Source organism: Enoplosus armatus, chromosome 17, assembly GCF_043641665.1.
Source record: "Enoplosus armatus isolate fEnoArm2 chromosome 17, fEnoArm2.hap1, whole genome shotgun sequence".
In the NCBI taxonomy this organism is placed as follows: domain Eukaryota; kingdom Metazoa; phylum Chordata; class Actinopteri; order Centrarchiformes; family Enoplosidae; genus Enoplosus; species Enoplosus armatus.
Window position 1 is genome coordinate 16,717,046 of NC_092196.1, and position 15,878 is coordinate 16,732,923.

Sequence of the window (15,878 nt, forward strand, 5' to 3'; positions counted from 1 at the left end):
AAATTACATACTGTAAAAGGTGATCAGTACTGTCTACACTGCCATCCCGAGCAGAAAAGCTGTCATGAGAACAATCAACTTTTTTTTATGGCAACCATCAACTCTCAGTACACAATTACTAAATTTACCAGTGAATGCTTTTTAATATAGCCAGAGGTGTCATTACCCACTGTGACCACTAGAGGGCAGTGAACACTCATGAAGACAACACTAGCATCAAGGCAGAAATAATAGCATACTGAAACTTCCGGTCAAGACATTCAAAGTAAAATATTCAATTAAAGCGGCGAGTAGTCGATGGATCTTGCTGCTATATTTTCGCTTTGAAAAGTTGATACTGTGTCGAAAAGTCTGCTTCGAGCGTAAAATCACTTAGCATTCTTTGTGTATATTCTCAACACCTCTGTTTTAGTGTAAAACGTAATTTCCACTTCTAAACACTGCTGCGATCCTCTTAAGTCCAATTTTGCCGACAGTACTTGAAGGCAGCATATGAGCTAAACGGGAGCAGAGGAAGAGTCTAGCTGCGTGGATATGTCGGACCCGGCGGCGCAGGCCTTGCAACCCCGGCTTCTCCAAGCCCAGTCTACTGGGTCAGCTGGGTCCAGTACTGCCGCGACAGGCTCCGGGTCAGGGAATAGTGACCCAGCCAGACCGGGACTTAGCCAGCAACAACGTGCAAGCCAGAAGAAAGCCCAAGTCCGAGCTTTCCCACGGGCGAAAAAGCTTGAGAAACTTGGCGTATTCTCCGCATGCAAGGTAGCTAGCTTAGCTAGCCAAAGTTCACCACAACAAAGCACTCTTCGGTAGTATTAACATTAGTGTATGTGGGGCAGCAAGTGGTAGCACAGTGAAGGCACCGCAAACAAAAACATAAACAAATTAACGCAATAACCTAACGTAACTGTTAACTTTTGTAGCTAGCTAGCTAGCTAGCTAAACAGTCTCCCAGTTATTGACATTGCATCTCTGAAGATGCATGCACATCAGCTAGCTTAAGTTAACTGTTTAGTCATTCACTGACGTGCAAAAGCAGCAGTTGAGTTACTGTTTAAGTCGCTTTATTTGGTGTTCATCTTTTGCTTATTCTCAGGCTAGTGACACATGCAAGTGCAATGGATGGAAAAACCCAAATCCTCCATCAGCCACACGAATGGACCTGCAGCAGCAAGCAGCCAGCCTGAGCGAGCCGTGCCGCAGCTGTGGACATGCTCTGGGTACAAACTAACCTCCACACAGACTCCTCTACACTCCAGCCTTTCTCCCTATAGCAAATAAAGCTATATTCCAGAGACTCGTTGTTTCCCAGTGTTGTTGACACCTTATATGTTTGTACTTTGATTCAGCCATAATTATGACGTAGTGAATGTCTTGCTTACAGCTGATCATGTGTCCCACTTGGAGAACGTGTCTGAGGATGAGATTAACAGGCTGTTGGGGATGGTGGTGGATGTGGAGAACCTTTTTATGTCTGTACACAAAGAGGAGGACACTGACACCAAACAGGTCTACTTCTACCTTTTCAAGGTAAGCAAGTGTGCATCTGATATTAGTGGTAACAGGTAAAACAAACATACCATTAACAGTCAGTCCACATGCATGATATTCATTTGCGCAGTTTAACGTGTTGTCATTCAACAATCCTCATTGTGCTTCTTGTCTACTGTATTTCCCTCAGCTGCTGAGGAAATGCATCCTGCAGATGAGCCAGCCAGTGGTCGAGGGATCTCTGGGAAGTCCACCCTTTGAAAAGCCTAACATCGAGCAGGTGAGCATGAAACTGAAAGCATCTACAGGTCATTGTATGATGTTTAGCAGTAGCTGAAAAAGTAACAGGATTATACTGACTGTCTCTGAAGATGGATATCCTTCTCATGTTTGTTGTGCTTTCTGTCCTTGTTGTGTGTTGTATAGTTTTGTGTTGGTGTAGATGTGGAAAAGGATTTGTGAGGACAAACAAACTTGTGTCAAGATGCTGCATCGTCACATTACACATTCATGTTACTGTCTCCTTTCTCTGTCTTCTGCCTCTTTTTCTTGATCTTTTGTTTCCTTTTCCTCCAAAGGGCGTTTTGAATTTTGTTCAGTATAAATTCAGCCACCTGGCACCAAAGGAAAGGCAGACCATGTTTGAGCTGTCAAAGATGTTCCTCTTATGCCTAAATTACTGGAAGCTGGAGACACCAACACAGTACCGCCAGCGCACCCAGAAGGACGATGGGACAGCATACAAAGTGGACTACACCAGGTGTGTGGATGTGTTATTATTAAAGAAAGCAGGTACATGTTTTACTTGTTAGATTTCTGTGTTTGATGCTCAGTGCTTTTCCTCATGACTCCCAGGTGGCTGTGCTACTGCCACGTCCCCCAGAGTAACGACAGCCTACCGCGCTATGAAACCACTCAGGTGTTCGGTCGCAGCTTGCTCAAGTCCATCTTCACTGTGACCCGACGCCAGCTCCTGGAGAAGTTCAGAGTGGAGAAGGACAAACTGCTACCAGAAAAACGCACACTCATCCTGACACACTTTCCCAAGTAAGGGCAGACTCTCTTGAAATATTGTGTTTGAGTTTTAATGACAGCTGAAAAATATTTGGATTCGACGGAGCACCCCTTTTCATCTTTTATCCCAGTACTAGGCTTTGGTATTTCTGAGCATGATGTATATATCTCCATGCTTTGACATAACATGTTGTGCTGAATGTCATCAGGTTCTTGTCCATGCTGGAGGAGGAAATCTACGGCGAGAATTCGCCGATCTGGGAGGCTGACTTCACCATGCCCGCCTCTGACGGCACACAGCTGGGGCATCAGACAGGTGAGGCGGGTGTTCAGCCTGGTGGTCATTTAGCTTTGATGTTTTTAGTCGGACGGGACCAGACAATTATATAAAATCACAACATCTTGTGATTCAGCTTTTGGACTGTATTCATAATAACAGCCACAAACAACGTGCTGTTGTCAAGCAGGAGTTCACCACAACTTTAAAAGACAGATGCAAAGTGCAAAGTTCAACTGAATAACAGAGAGACTAACCAAAGTGAAAACATCCCATCTCAAAAATGATTCAGTTTTGGGGTAAAGAGACTTTATTGATCCCCAGAAGAGAGAAACATGTTAAGTGGGTAGGAAACGCATTCAGAACAGATGAGACAAAGAATAAATCAAAGAATATATATACGTTACAGTATATTGGTCTGTGGAGTCTAGTGGTGCTATTATAACTTGTTAAGAGTCATACAGAAGTATAAAGTGGTATCTATACTTTATGTAATGTGCATAATATTAATATACTTGTATAGCTACACACACACACACACACACATATAATATTATTATATATATTCTTGTTGTATTGTCTGTAGTTAATTACCTGGCTGTCTCTCCATTACAGTGATCAGTCCGGCTGCTGTGTCCGGCTCCCCCGCTCTGCCCAAGGGTCTGAGCAGCATCTCCTCTCTGGGCAGCATGGACTCTGGAGGTGCAGAGCCCATCACAGGTCTGTGAGCGCTGCTCTGCTTCTTTGATCCTCCATTACCTTTCTACCAGACCCTCAGTAGCTACGGTGGCACCTCACAAATCTCTCGTGCAGTTAAATGACTAAATGGAGTATTGTGTAATATTGAGAGCCGCTGTAAAGCACCAAACAAACGCCTGTGGCTTCAATGTTAATATGCTTATTGAAAATCACTCTCTGTTCAGGAGAGAAGCGTAAACTTCCGGAGGCGATGACCCTGGAGGATGCCAAGCGGATCCGTGTGATGGGAGATATTCCTATGGAGCTGGTCAATGAAGTCATGATGACGATCACTGACCCTGCTGCTATGCTCGGACCAGAGGTGAGCAGTTTAACCTCAGGTGGCCATGTCTTATTACGTGGTGAATTTAGACTGTAGTACTCACGGTGTATATGTTTAGACTAATCTGCTGACGCCAAACGCTGCCCGTGACGAGACTGCCAGGCTGGAGGAGAGGCGGGGAATCATAGAGTTCCACGTCATTGGAAACTCGCTTTCCCAGAAGTCCAACAAGAAGATCCTGATGTGGCTGGTCGGCCTGCAGAATGTCTTCTCTCATCAATTACCTCGCATGCCCAAAGAGTACATCACGCGACTGGTGTTTGACCCGTGAGTAGATGTTCTCGTGTCACGTCATCGGATGCCTGCGCCCTGTTCTGATGTCTCCATCTTTCACAGGAAGCACAAGACCCTTGCCCTCATCAAAGATGGTCGCGTCATCGGTGGCATCTGTTTTAGGATGTTTCCCACTCAGGGCTTCACGGAGATCGTCTTCTGTGCCGTCACATCCAATGAGCAAGTTAAGGTACATAATAACCATTTACTTTGTGGCAGTCCAAATATCCTAACTAACCTTTTCATTTGTGGCAGCTTCTTTAGCACCTTTTTGCTTCCTTAATGACCCGGGACCACATTTACAAAACATCCCAAGGCTAAAAGTAGCAGGCAGAACAATGAGAAACTACAGGGCCCGTGTGTTTGGTTTAAGGGCGCGTCTACACAAAAAGCGGTTCAGCCGAGTTTTTCAGTTTTTTCTCAGATGTCAGAAAATTCACCAAACCAAAATGCAGTTAAGTACAACTGACTGAAATTAAGCTAAATTGGTGCTACATGTAGAACCACTCCATCAAAGATCAAAGATGGTACTTGTTTGGTTAACTGGAAAAAAAATATCAAATTCAGATACAACACTTCACTTAAGTCAATCATTAATTTTGTTTCTTGTATGAAATTAATTGTTTAAGAAAAACTCTTAGCTGGGAACATTTCGGAGGATTCCTAGTACATAAGAGAAGATCCTTCGTGAATGTGGCCACTGGAAAGATCAGATAGTATTCTGACATTGTCTTTTCTCTGGTCTTTTTAATGTAAGGGCTACGGCACCCACCTGATGAACCACCTGAAGGAGTATCACATCAAACACAACATCCTCTATTTCCTCACGTACGCTGACGAGTACGCCATCGGCTACTTCAAGAAGCAGGTACCGCAGATGTGACCTGTACATTAGCTCTGCCCCCGTCCTCTCCCTACATCTTGTCCGCTCAGTAATTTGTTCTTTCCTCCTAGGGCTTTTCCAAAGACATCAAAGTGCCGAAGAGTCGATACCTGGGATACATCAAAGACTACGAGGGAGCGACCCTCATGGAGTGTGAGCTGAACCCGAGAATCCCCTACACTGAGCTCTCTCATATTATTAAAAGACAGAAGGAGGTATGTGAGGCTGTGAGATCAGAAACGTGTTCTGCTGTGAATCTTTTGTGTTTTTGATGTCACATGAATCTTAAATGTCATAACAGATTATTAAGAAGCTGATTGAGAGGAAACAGACCCAGATCAGGAAGGTTTACCCAGGTCTTACCTGCTTCAAAGAGGGTGTACGACAGATTCCAGTGGAGAGCATTCCAGGCATAAGTGAGTGTTTGGTTTGTGTACAATGAATATTAAAAAAACAAAACAGTGTCATATTACTTACAAGTCTGTTTCGTCCAGGAGAGACAGGCTGGAAACCCAGTAACAAGGACAAAGGGTAAGCTTTTAGTATATATTATTTAAATCAGTGTTGTAGTGTTGATGCTTGTGTTCTTTCTGATGTAACGAAGATGCTGTTACTGTCTGCCAGTGTGTATTTTGATATTACCACTGGGGGGCGCCAGAAAAAAACCCAAACAAATCTACAGATTCTACACATCGTGGCTTGAATATTTTTTGTTACACTTTGCATTGAACAGGTTCATTTGCACAGCGTATATACTTACTCTGAAAGAGGGCTGAATCTTTGTCAGTTCTCCGATGAGAGCTAGACACACAGATGGCCAGCCTCTAAAGGACGCTGCCCCTCTTAACAGAGAAACTTCAAAATAAAACTAAACAGTAAAATATAACAAACAGCAAAATTAAAAACCTGCCAATACAGTTTAATAACTATAAAACTTTTATTAAACAACTATAAAAACTAATGCAACCGCTTTCCATTTTCTTAGGAAGTTCAGGTTCACCCCCCTCTGGGTCCAAAAAATGTCTGGCTACTGAGTGTTGCCTTTTAGTATGAATCTGATTACAGTGCACAATCTCATGTAGAGCTTTTTTTCTGCAGTCTTATTGAAATGTAGTCAATGTTTTACCCATGATTCACTCCACGTTTTGCAGAAAAGAGGTGAAGGATCCTGACGTGTTATACAACATGTTGAAGAACCTCCTGGCCCAGATAAAGGTAAGAGTCACCTGTTGACACCAGACGGGAACACACTCACCCCACAGGAGAAACCAGAACAGAGACTAATCAGGACTTTCTCTTCAACAGACTCATCCTGATGCCTGGCCCTTCATGGAACCAGTGAAAAAATCGGAGGCTCCAGATTATTACGAGATCATCCGCTTTCCCATCGGTGAGCGTCTCTTTGATTATACAGCAGCTTGTTTTCTTCCTGATTACACTGTTGAGTTCCCGCTAACGTCACACGAGCTGTTCATTTAATTATCATTAATTCACATGTTCTCTTCTCCTTCATTGTTCCCACAGACCTGAAGACCATGACGGAGAGACTGAAGAATAGATACTATGTGACCAAGAAGCTTTTCATCGCCGACCTGCAGCGAATCATCACCAACTGTCGCGAGTACAACCCTCCAGACAGCGAGTACTGCAAGTGTGCCAACACCTTGGAGAAGTTCTTCTACTTCAAATTAAAAGATGGAGGCCTGATCGAGAAATGAACTCAGAATTATTTACAAATTTCTTTTAATGGACTTTCACAGCTACCGTACGCCAAGATGGGAGTAGTTTGCGAGGAAAACATCTCTAGTTATTGTCATATCTGAGTTAATAAAAGGGTATGCACATGGTCTGACAAATTTTACAAGGGAATTGTTGGACTTGAACAAACATAACACAGGGTTGTTTGGAAATATCAGAGTCAGTTGAGCATTACAAAGTGTCAAAATGGCATTACCTTCCCTCTTGAAGTTATCTTCTGTCATTTTCTCTTTTCCAGTACACAGTGGGTTAATAATCTGCATATACATGTTTCATTAAGTGTACCAAAGTTATAGGTCCAAGTTATAACAACGCCACACTTTGCACCATTATTTATAGTACGATTGACCTGGTTTTGTCACATTTGATGACATTTGTTCATTCCAATTTGCTTAAAACTCATCACTCGAGCGGATGCATTTGTAGTGTAGAGTTCTTTTCGCAGAAAACTGGACCTTGGGACCTAAAGCCACGTTGCCTTCCGTTACTGACAGACACTTGAACATCCCAGTCATCTTCATGGGTTTTAAGACAAATGTTCTTTGAGTGGTGAAGTCCTTAAAACACTTGGCGCTAAAAGATGGGCAGTGCTTTGACTCTTGAGTAGTCTTGGAACGATTTAATCCGTCGTATGGAGAAAAATTTATCGAATACAATTAATAAAGTTAAAATATTGTCACAATATCCTTCTAAAAGTGAGGATTTGTTGCTTTTTTCCTCTTCGTTCCAGTATATATTCAATATCTTAGGATATTTATTGACTGTTGGTCAGAGATAAAGGCAAATCTATCATTTGGGCTTCAGGAACATTATTTAACATTCTTCTTTATTCTAAAAATGATTTTGAAATGACATTTCAGATTAACAGATCATTGTTGGTTGCAGGCCTACTCTCGAGTAGTTTGAGACACTGCTAGACTGCTGGTGATGGACTGGGCATCAAATTTCCAGCACTTTTGTGCTAAACAAAATAATTTCCCCAATCGTTGCCTTCAAGAAAACACTGTTTTCATGTTGACAACAACATAACAGTTATTTGTACAGTAAATATCATGAATATAAACACACCATTTTCCACTGGTTTTGTTCCAATCCATTTCGGATGAGGTCATATTAGTATAGCTTTTACATGCTTGCAGGTGTGATACTATAGTTGTTGGCATTGATTTGTTCTGTTGCTAGACTCTGTATTCACTTCCACGCACATATGCTAAGTAGTCCATTTGATGTACAGCCACACGTCTGTGGTGTTCACACGTTTACTGGATAGTTTATGTTGATAAGTAACTAATAACTCTTTTTTTTTTTTTTTAAAGTGTAACAAACATGTACTGAAATGTGCAAAACGTTTCTTTGTTCAGCGGTCAGCGTCAAACGGAGTGCTTCCTGAGACGCATCCTCTTCTTTTATGGGAAGTAGCTGTCCAGTGCTGGTTGAGCCTGCTTGTTGAATGTTCCATTGACTTGTGTATGTGTGTTTGTGTGTGTGCGTGTGTGTTTATTTTGTACTTGAATCATGACTAGCTTTGAATTACTCAAGTGATGTCAGTGTTGCATTATTCAGGGTTGTCAATTGCATACTTCTCCCTCAATCTACCTATGCTGCATTTCAGATTTTCTTAAAAAAGGTCAGTCTGAGTGAACTTACACCTGTTTGAGGATGGCTACTGTCTCTAGTTATGGTATTAATGCCATTTACTGTAACTGTAATACCGTTCATAACAATAAAGTTTTTTTTTTTATAAACAATCCTTAAATGTGCAGGTGGTTTCTAAACTGTGAGGAAGAACCAACTAGTATTAGTGCTAACTAGTACTAGTGACACTGAAATAAAGGGAATACGACCAGACAGTTGTGAACCTGAGTCACTTGACTGTGACTCAGAACTGAATCAACATGTCGGGGATTTCAAACTCGACAAAATAAAAACAAGACTTGTAAGACGACTTTTCAGTTGTGACTTCACATGATATTGCCATGACTAGATTTGAAACAGACAAAGGAATAATAAAGAAACAGAACAAACGTGTTCAAGTCACAGGCCTCCACTTTAGTGACCTAGTTTGCTTACTCTGTTGTTTTATATAGTCCAAATTGCCTCAAAGGGCTTTACAGCCTGTACAGCATACAGCACCCTCTATCCTTAGACCATCGATGCTTCCCTCCAATAGATGATAGATGTCGTATGAGGACAAAAATAATAGATAAAACAAAGACGGCTTCACTTCAAAGGTCTTAAATTTTTTGCATGGCAAGGTGTCTGTCCATGTCGTTCACCGCTGATTAAACTTGCAAATGTACACACTGACATGTAAGTATTCAGGGTTTACATTCACTAGATGCTACATTCATGTTGGTGGACATTTTGAAAGAATACTGGAGTTGGTGAAGAAAAGCCTTTTGACTAACTAATTAACTGCCTAATTGGTACATATGTGTACCTCAAACTATCAGGAAATACTTTGTATCTTAAATAGCGGATCACAAAGTGCATCTGTGCTTAAATACGTGCATCTGCGTAAAATGTTCTTTTTAGTACCAAAAAGTACCTCATTTTTTTGAGTGTGTGGCAGTAGGCCGTAGGTTTCGCTTTCCTTATGTCACAAAAAAGCAGGCAGTTGTATGCAAAACAAGTTTGTGGTGGCCCCTCTCTCTTTTCAGATTCAATAAAACATCTCAACAGTAAGCCTCGTAGATAAATAGCCATGGCTATAATAAAGGATTATAAAGGGTTTGTGAAAGACTTACTTATTGTCAGTGAAGTTTAGGCTTCCTGCTAGTCACTGCTGAGGACTAGCTGTTGTTCCTCCAGAGCCTCCCTCAGTAGGCCCCTACTGATGGCACAATGCACAGGAATTTACAGTTGTTTCTCAGTCTCATATAACCAGATTTAAAACCTCATAGTGGCTGCAACTTGTGTGAATCACTTCAACAGACAAATTACTGATAATACTGTAAATGTATACTTAGTGAATTTTTGTGATTCACCCTGTGTGGGTATGGATAACCCCAGAATGTATTGTATTGAATGTAGTATATCTGGTACTTCTTCATTATCCTGTGATTTTTCTTTCACCAGTCTTTTTATATAGGAGGTAATTCAGCTTTTTACACAGGTAGAGAATGTATTTGTAACCTAAGCATGTATCTATCCTGCCTACATACGGACAGGAATATTTGAATATTATGTATTGTTATGTCAAAGTATAGAACTTGAACGAATTTTTATTCAGGTTACGGATTTTATAATTATTTCTGATAATGTTGGTCTTCTGGTTGCTCCAGAAGCTATTTACAAGATATTATTCTTCATTACTTCATCACTCTGAAAAAGGTTGAAAAATGTCAGCTAATTCCATAAACTCTATGCTGCATATCTGTACATTTACAGATTTACATCTGCTTTTTATCAGGTTGTAATACTTGTTATGTCCTTTATTGTTTACCATTATGCGTTGTAGAGTTTCACTCAAATTCCAAAGTTTAGCTTGGCATACGATTTACTGGACCTACTTCCTGCAAAACAATGACTGAACTGAAATCAAAAAGTTGCTGAATAACCGGATGGTAGTTTCCCTACATCGACACAAGCAACTGTAGGTTTTGCTTTCCTGATGTAATGAAGAACAACCGGTAGGGCCCAGTTAGGGTGCATGCAAAAAATGAGGACGTTTTCAACGCTCTCTACACAAACCCATCAGCTGTAAGCTACTAATAGAGTAGATACAAGCTTAGTCATGGCTTCATTTAAAAACGAACACTATCGGTTGTCCCTCTAGAGCCTCCCTCAGTAGGCCCATTTTTCTGAGTATGAAAGGCTTTTACTTTCGTTTCTGTGTCTCCGCGTCACACAGCTGATCACAACTGAGTTTAAAACCTCCACCACCTTTACTGGGTGGTGGCAGTGGGCAAGGAGAAGCTGACAGCACCACACAGCTGACTGGTGAGTTAATAAAGGCTGACGTCCGTTCTAACAGCTTACAGATGAATTATAAAATGAGTCAGCATGCAGAATGCTTGTTTGTTTTGTCTCAGTAACTTTACCCTGATCTAGCCGGACTTTATGGTGTTAATGATCACAGTTTTGATGCACTTCTATGATCTAGTGTCCATTTCTTTTCTACAGTATGATAATTCTGTGTAATTCTGATGTGTGGTCAAACAGGAGAAAAGAGTAGGATGGCAGATTTGGGACTGTATACATACCAGGAGGAAGTGGTTGAAAGGGCTCTTCAGAGAGAGAACACAATTATTTGCCTGCCGACGGGAGGTGGAAAGACCCGTGCTGCTGTGTATGTGGCCCAAAGACACCTGGAGACCACACCGAAGGCTAAGGTGGTGGTCCTGGTAAACACGGTACAAAGAAAGCACAGACAGGACAGACAGAGTCCAGTATCATTTTCATAATAATAATTTAAAAAACAGGATATTTTTTACAACCAAAATGTCTTCTCCGCTGTAGGTTCACCTTGTAGGCCAACATCACGACAATGAGTTCAAGCCTTACCTGGGCCGTAACTACACCCTGGTGCCAGTCAGTGGAGTGTGTGAGGAGAAGGACTTCTTCGGGAAAGTGGTGCAGGAGTCGGACGTGGTCATCTGCACAGCACAAATCTTGTACAATGCTCTGACTAACATGGAGGAAAACAAACATGTTGAGCTCTCAGGTCAGTAAAAGTGAGCTCAAACACAACAACACACTGATTATGATGTTTTGATGACATGGTAATATAATATAAACTCAAGATCCACAAATAGAGATTGCACCCTTGATGCTTTCATGGTTCCTTACAGATATTACTCTACTGATAATCGATGAGTGTCACCACACCCACAAGGAATCAGTCTACAACAAGATAATGGGATGCTATGTGGAGAAAAAGTTGAAAGGAAAACAAAAATTGCCACAGATCCTGGGTCTCACTGCATCACTGGGGACAGGAGGCGCAAAGACCCCAGAAAACGCTGTGGAGCATGTGCTGCAGGTCAGGGTTTACCTATTCGCCTTGGGGATTTACTGACTATGTCACTAATATGAGCTGGTCTGTCTGATCTCCCACAACTCTCTGTCTCTTCTTCATCATTATCTTCCTCTCCCTCTCAGATTTGTGCCAACCTGGACTCAGCCATAGTTTCAACCAAAAACTATGCCTCCGAGCTGAAGAAGAGAGTACCCAGACCTATTAAGACATTTGACATTGTGGAGAAAAGGCCTGAGGTAAGCAGATTTTTTTCTTTCTATTTGATTTTTTTTTATTTTATTTCAAGATAAAACCAGATGTGGTAGACAGTAATGCACCCTGATAATTACTCCACACCCCAACTGACCTGACAACATAGCCAGCACTGATTTTCACCTGGATTGTCTCACATTTTAACTAAAAACTTTAAACCCTCAAAGGAATTCAAATAATCACATACAAATCCTACATATAGTCAACGCAAAGGCAACATTTCTTTCTTGTAGGATCCATTCGGGGACCATCTGAAGACGATGATGCAGCTGATCCATGAGTACATGAACCTACCTCCAGACATCAAACTGAGAGAGTGTGGCACACAAGAGTACGAGGCAGATGTTGTGCTTCTAGAGCAGCGAGGTAAGAACAATTTCTTTTTTGTAGTGACGTGCACATTCTTTAAGGGTATGAACTTGTGATGGCAAGAAGAACACATGCTCCTGTTGATGCTCGTACCTTATTTGTGTATATTTGGATCAGGAGTGAGAGAGAAAAACAGAGTGCTAGCACAATGTGCACTCCACCTCAGACAGTACAACAACGCCCTGCTCATCAATGACACCCTGCGAATGATGGATGCTTATCGCTCCCTAGATGATTTCTACATCACCAAGGTCACCACAGCAATTGATGGAACAGACTTATTCCTGGTGGGAGTTTTCCAAGGTAAGAATCCAGAGACATTAGTTAGTACTTGTCTATTTGTATGTTCAGCAGCATGATTTTGATTTATGTTAAGCTCACTGTGCAATTTTTCCTCATGCAAGGAACTATTAATATCACCGTCACTTTAACACAGAGAATCAGATCGAGCTGAAGACACTGGCAAGGGATTCTCGCTACGAGAACCCGAAGATGTTCAAACTTGAGAGCACTCTGCTGAAACAGTTTGGTCCAAGTGAAAAATCAAAGGGGATCCTCTTCAGTAAAACCCGTAAAAGCATCCACTGTCTACACGACTGGGTCCTCACCAATGAAGCCTTACAGAAAGCTGGCATCAAGGCAGCCATCCTCACTGGGGCTGGCAATGGTATCAGTTACATGACACAGGTGTGTGGGTATACAAGCCTAACCTATGAGCATTTAATCATTCTGATTCAGTGTTTTTGTTTTGTATGACTTTGTCCTTACATGCTTTTATGTGCACACTTTCCTTGCAGAATGAGCAGGCCGAAACAATACGCAATTTCCGCAATGGCACTCTCAACCTCCTGATCGCCACCAGTGTGGCCGAAGAAGGCCTTGACATCCCTGAATGCAACCTGGTGGTACGCTATGGACTGCTTACAAATGAGATTGCCCAGCAGCAGGCCAGCGGACGTGCCCGAGCGGAAGACAGCCAGTATTCAGTGGTCGCACAGAAAGGGGGGCCGGAAGTGCGCCGGGAGCTCATCAATGAATATCTTGAGGAGCTGACTGGAAAAGCCATTGCTACGGTCCAGGATATGAACCGCCATGAGTTTTGCAGAAAGGTGAGGGTGCAGTACTCTGTCCAGCTCCATCCCTTACTCTCACTGTTTAGTGTTTCTGCCATCCCCTTTAATTCTTCTTTGTCTCCAGATAACCGAGCTACAAACGCAGGCGGTTATTTGTAGAAAAGTTTTAGAGGGCCACAAAAAAGAGAGGAGGAGTCTCAACACTGCTGCCAGTATCCAGCTCTTGTGTCGAAACTGTTTCATGCCTGTGGCCTCTGGCAGTGACATTAAACTTGTTGACAACGTGCACTATGTCAACGTCAACCCTGACTTTAGGTAAGTTGAACTCTTTGTGGTATAAGAGTTCATGCAAAGTATATCCAAGCTGACGTCTTTACAAAATGTCTTCACTGCTCTAATCATGGCTGATCTTTGCTCTCAGGAGACACTACAAAGTCGGCGGGCAGGTGACACTACAAAGGAGTTTTGAGGATTGGGAGCCTGGGTGCAAAATCAGGTGCAATAACGGCAGCTGCGATATGGTACAGTGGGCTCTCTGCCAAATATGAATTAAAATTCAGAAACAAACTGGCATTGATCATCAATAGAACTGATGTTGAGATGTGAGTTTTATTCTTATTTAAATTCACAGGAATGGGGATTTGAGATGAAATACAAGAAGATTGCCCTGCTGCCGAATATAGCCATTAAGCACTTTGCCCTGGAGACCCCTGAAGGCAGCATGACTGTAAAGAAGTGGAAGGATGTTACTTTCACAGTTGAGGACTTCAGCTTTGAAGAATACTGCCAAGCCAACATCCCTGACATCTTTGATTGAGACACCAACAAGAGAATCTGAGTGGGTTTTTCCCCCTACTTCACATGTCAGTTATAATCTGTTTTTTCATTCCAGTCTATCGGTGTTATTCACCATCCAGACTATTGCCTGTGCTAATTTAGAGAAACCATCATTGTACTGTCTGAGGTGCTTGAATATGAACACGTTTTCTAAAAATCCCCTCCACATGTGCTAGCATTAATTTGTGCTGCCGGGCCAGTGAGCCAGCAGTGTGCTAAAACCCATTACGCATCGATCATGCTTGAAATTAGCATGACAGCTTTGTTTATGCCCAAGGTCCCGACTCTCTTTGCATGTTTTCGTGTGTGTTCCCTCTACTTCATCTCAAGCCAAGCACAGAAACAATGCACATGAACCTTAACCATCACGAACACTTGACATGTCATGAACTCTCTTTTGGCCATTTTAAAATGCTTTTAATTGGCAACGACACTTTTAATTCTGTTCATTAACTTTTGTTGATGTAAACTATTTTATAAACAACTAAACTGAGATGAAATGTAAATAAACATCCTCTTGATATGCCAGTTCTTTTTAAATTATTTTGTGTTGAATTAACCACTAGGTGTCAGTGTTGGTTAACAAATTAAGTCAGACAAAATGTCTCTGCCTCTTAACCTCTTAACAAATAATGTGAATAAAGCTAGAATGGACATTTTATCTGGTGTTTCCCGAACTGAAGGCACTGAGTCCATGATGACCTATGGCTCTCTGAGATTAGAGAAGTTTGAATCCTCAGATTTGCGGTAAAAGTGACACTTACCAAACCTTTGCTGATATACCCCTGAGCAAGGCACTTTGTCCCCAAACTGCTTCAATAGAGCAGCTCTTTTGTTGTTAGTACAGGATGGTTGGTTACAGCCTCCAGATGTGTGTACGTGAAATCTGGAAAAAGAAAGAAATCCTCAGTTGACAGGAAAGGGAACAAAGTATTTTCATGCATTAGTTCCGATAAAAACAGTGGTTTATTTTTATGTAAGTGTTTCCTTATGTATGCTTAGGTAGAAGCCTGTGTGCACTAAAGACCTCCCTGGAACCATAATGTCTGCAAGAGCTTCTCTTTGTAGTTTTTAACATGTTTTGACTGCTGCACTATGCTGCATCTGCATCACTGGATCAATACAGGGTTATGTATTTCAGCTTGGATCATTTAACACCATCCTAACAGTCTACAGAGAGGAACAGATTTATTACACTTTGTTGTTCATTTAACGCACTGGCTTCAAAAGACACATTTTACTGCATAATAACTTCTCTGTTTCTCAGAACACTCACTGCTTGATTTTATCAATCCCCAGAAGACAGATTTAGACTAATCACAGAAAACAGTCTTTGCTGAAACGATGTACAGTTTCATTTTGCTGCTGTGTTTATTCGTTTATTCACTCAAGGCACTTTACATGATCACACACTGGTCCTGGTATTATAGTTATGCTGAGTATGGATCATTGTCATCTGAGAAGTATTGAAGAGCATGCAGCTTCTGATGTTCTACTCTGAGCTGTACTGGCAACAGTCCTACCTTTCTGAATTCATCACTACCAAAATTAGTTTGAGGGGATGCATTTAGTAAATACCGAATAATATTATT

At 41.7% G+C, this 15,878-nt stretch overlaps 2 protein-coding genes across 3 annotated transcripts; both read left to right on the forward strand.

Annotated features, from left to right (window-relative positions):
* Positions 1–534: 534 nt before the first annotated feature.
* Positions 535–8,524, forward strand: kat2a (K(lysine) acetyltransferase 2A). Its single transcript, XM_070922782.1, has 18 exons — positions 535–759; positions 1,094–1,217; positions 1,382–1,527; positions 1,679–1,768; positions 2,067–2,248; positions 2,344–2,535; positions 2,712–2,818; positions 3,395–3,499; positions 3,703–3,839; positions 3,919–4,127; positions 4,197–4,323; positions 4,891–5,001; positions 5,088–5,231; positions 5,318–5,432; positions 5,511–5,547; positions 6,168–6,231; positions 6,322–6,406; positions 6,541–8,524. The coding sequence occupies exons 1-18, from the start codon at positions 535–537 to the stop codon at positions 6,732–6,734; spliced, it is 2,394 nt and encodes a 797-aa protein (XP_070778883.1). The 3' UTR covers positions 6,735–8,524.
* A 2,123-nt stretch (positions 8,525–10,647) lies between these two features.
* Positions 10,648–15,329, forward strand: dhx58 (DEXH (Asp-Glu-X-His) box polypeptide 58). 2 transcript variants are annotated; one of them, XM_070922973.1, is made up of 12 exons: positions 10,648–10,716; positions 10,939–11,129; positions 11,236–11,440; positions 11,568–11,758; positions 11,878–11,991; positions 12,241–12,373; positions 12,494–12,679; positions 12,813–13,063; positions 13,174–13,485; positions 13,574–13,764; positions 13,871–13,970; positions 14,081–15,329. In XM_070922973.1, exons 2-12 carry the CDS (start codon positions 10,953–10,955, stop codon positions 14,264–14,266), a joined length of 2,046 nt encoding a protein of 681 aa, XP_070779074.1. In that variant the 5' UTR covers positions 10,648–10,716; positions 10,939–10,952; the 3' UTR covers positions 14,267–15,329. The 2 variants fall into 2 exon arrangements, with proteins under 2 accessions (XP_070779074.1, XP_070779075.1); XM_070922974.1 differs by having other exon boundaries at positions 13,871–13,945; positions 14,081–14,226.
* The last annotated feature ends 549 nt before the right edge of the window (positions 15,330–15,878 follow it).

Bases quoted from the DNA above. Each gene is read 5' to 3' on its own strand.
- kat2a (XM_070922782.1), top strand. From the start codon at position 535: ATGTCGGACCCGGCGGCGCAGGCCTTGCAACCCCGGCTTCTCCAAGCC. The intron at 2,819-3,394 runs GTGAGGCGGGTG...TCTCCATTACAG, and splicing joins ACAGCTGGGGCATCAGACAG to TGATCAGTCCGGCTGCTGTG. The intron at 5,232-5,317 runs GTATGTGAGGCT...ATGTCATAACAG, and splicing joins TTATTAAAAGACAGAAGGAG to ATTATTAAGAAGCTGATTGA.
- dhx58 (XM_070922973.1), top strand. From the start codon at position 10,953: ATGGCAGATTTGGGACTGTATACATACCAGGAGGAAGTGGTTGAAAGG. The intron at 13,486-13,573 runs GTGAGGGTGCAG...CTTTGTCTCCAG, and splicing joins GCCATGAGTTTTGCAGAAAG to ATAACCGAGCTACAAACGCA. The intron at 13,971-14,080 runs GTACAGTGGGCT...TTAAATTCACAG, and splicing joins ATAACGGCAGCTGCGATATG to GAATGGGGATTTGAGATGAA.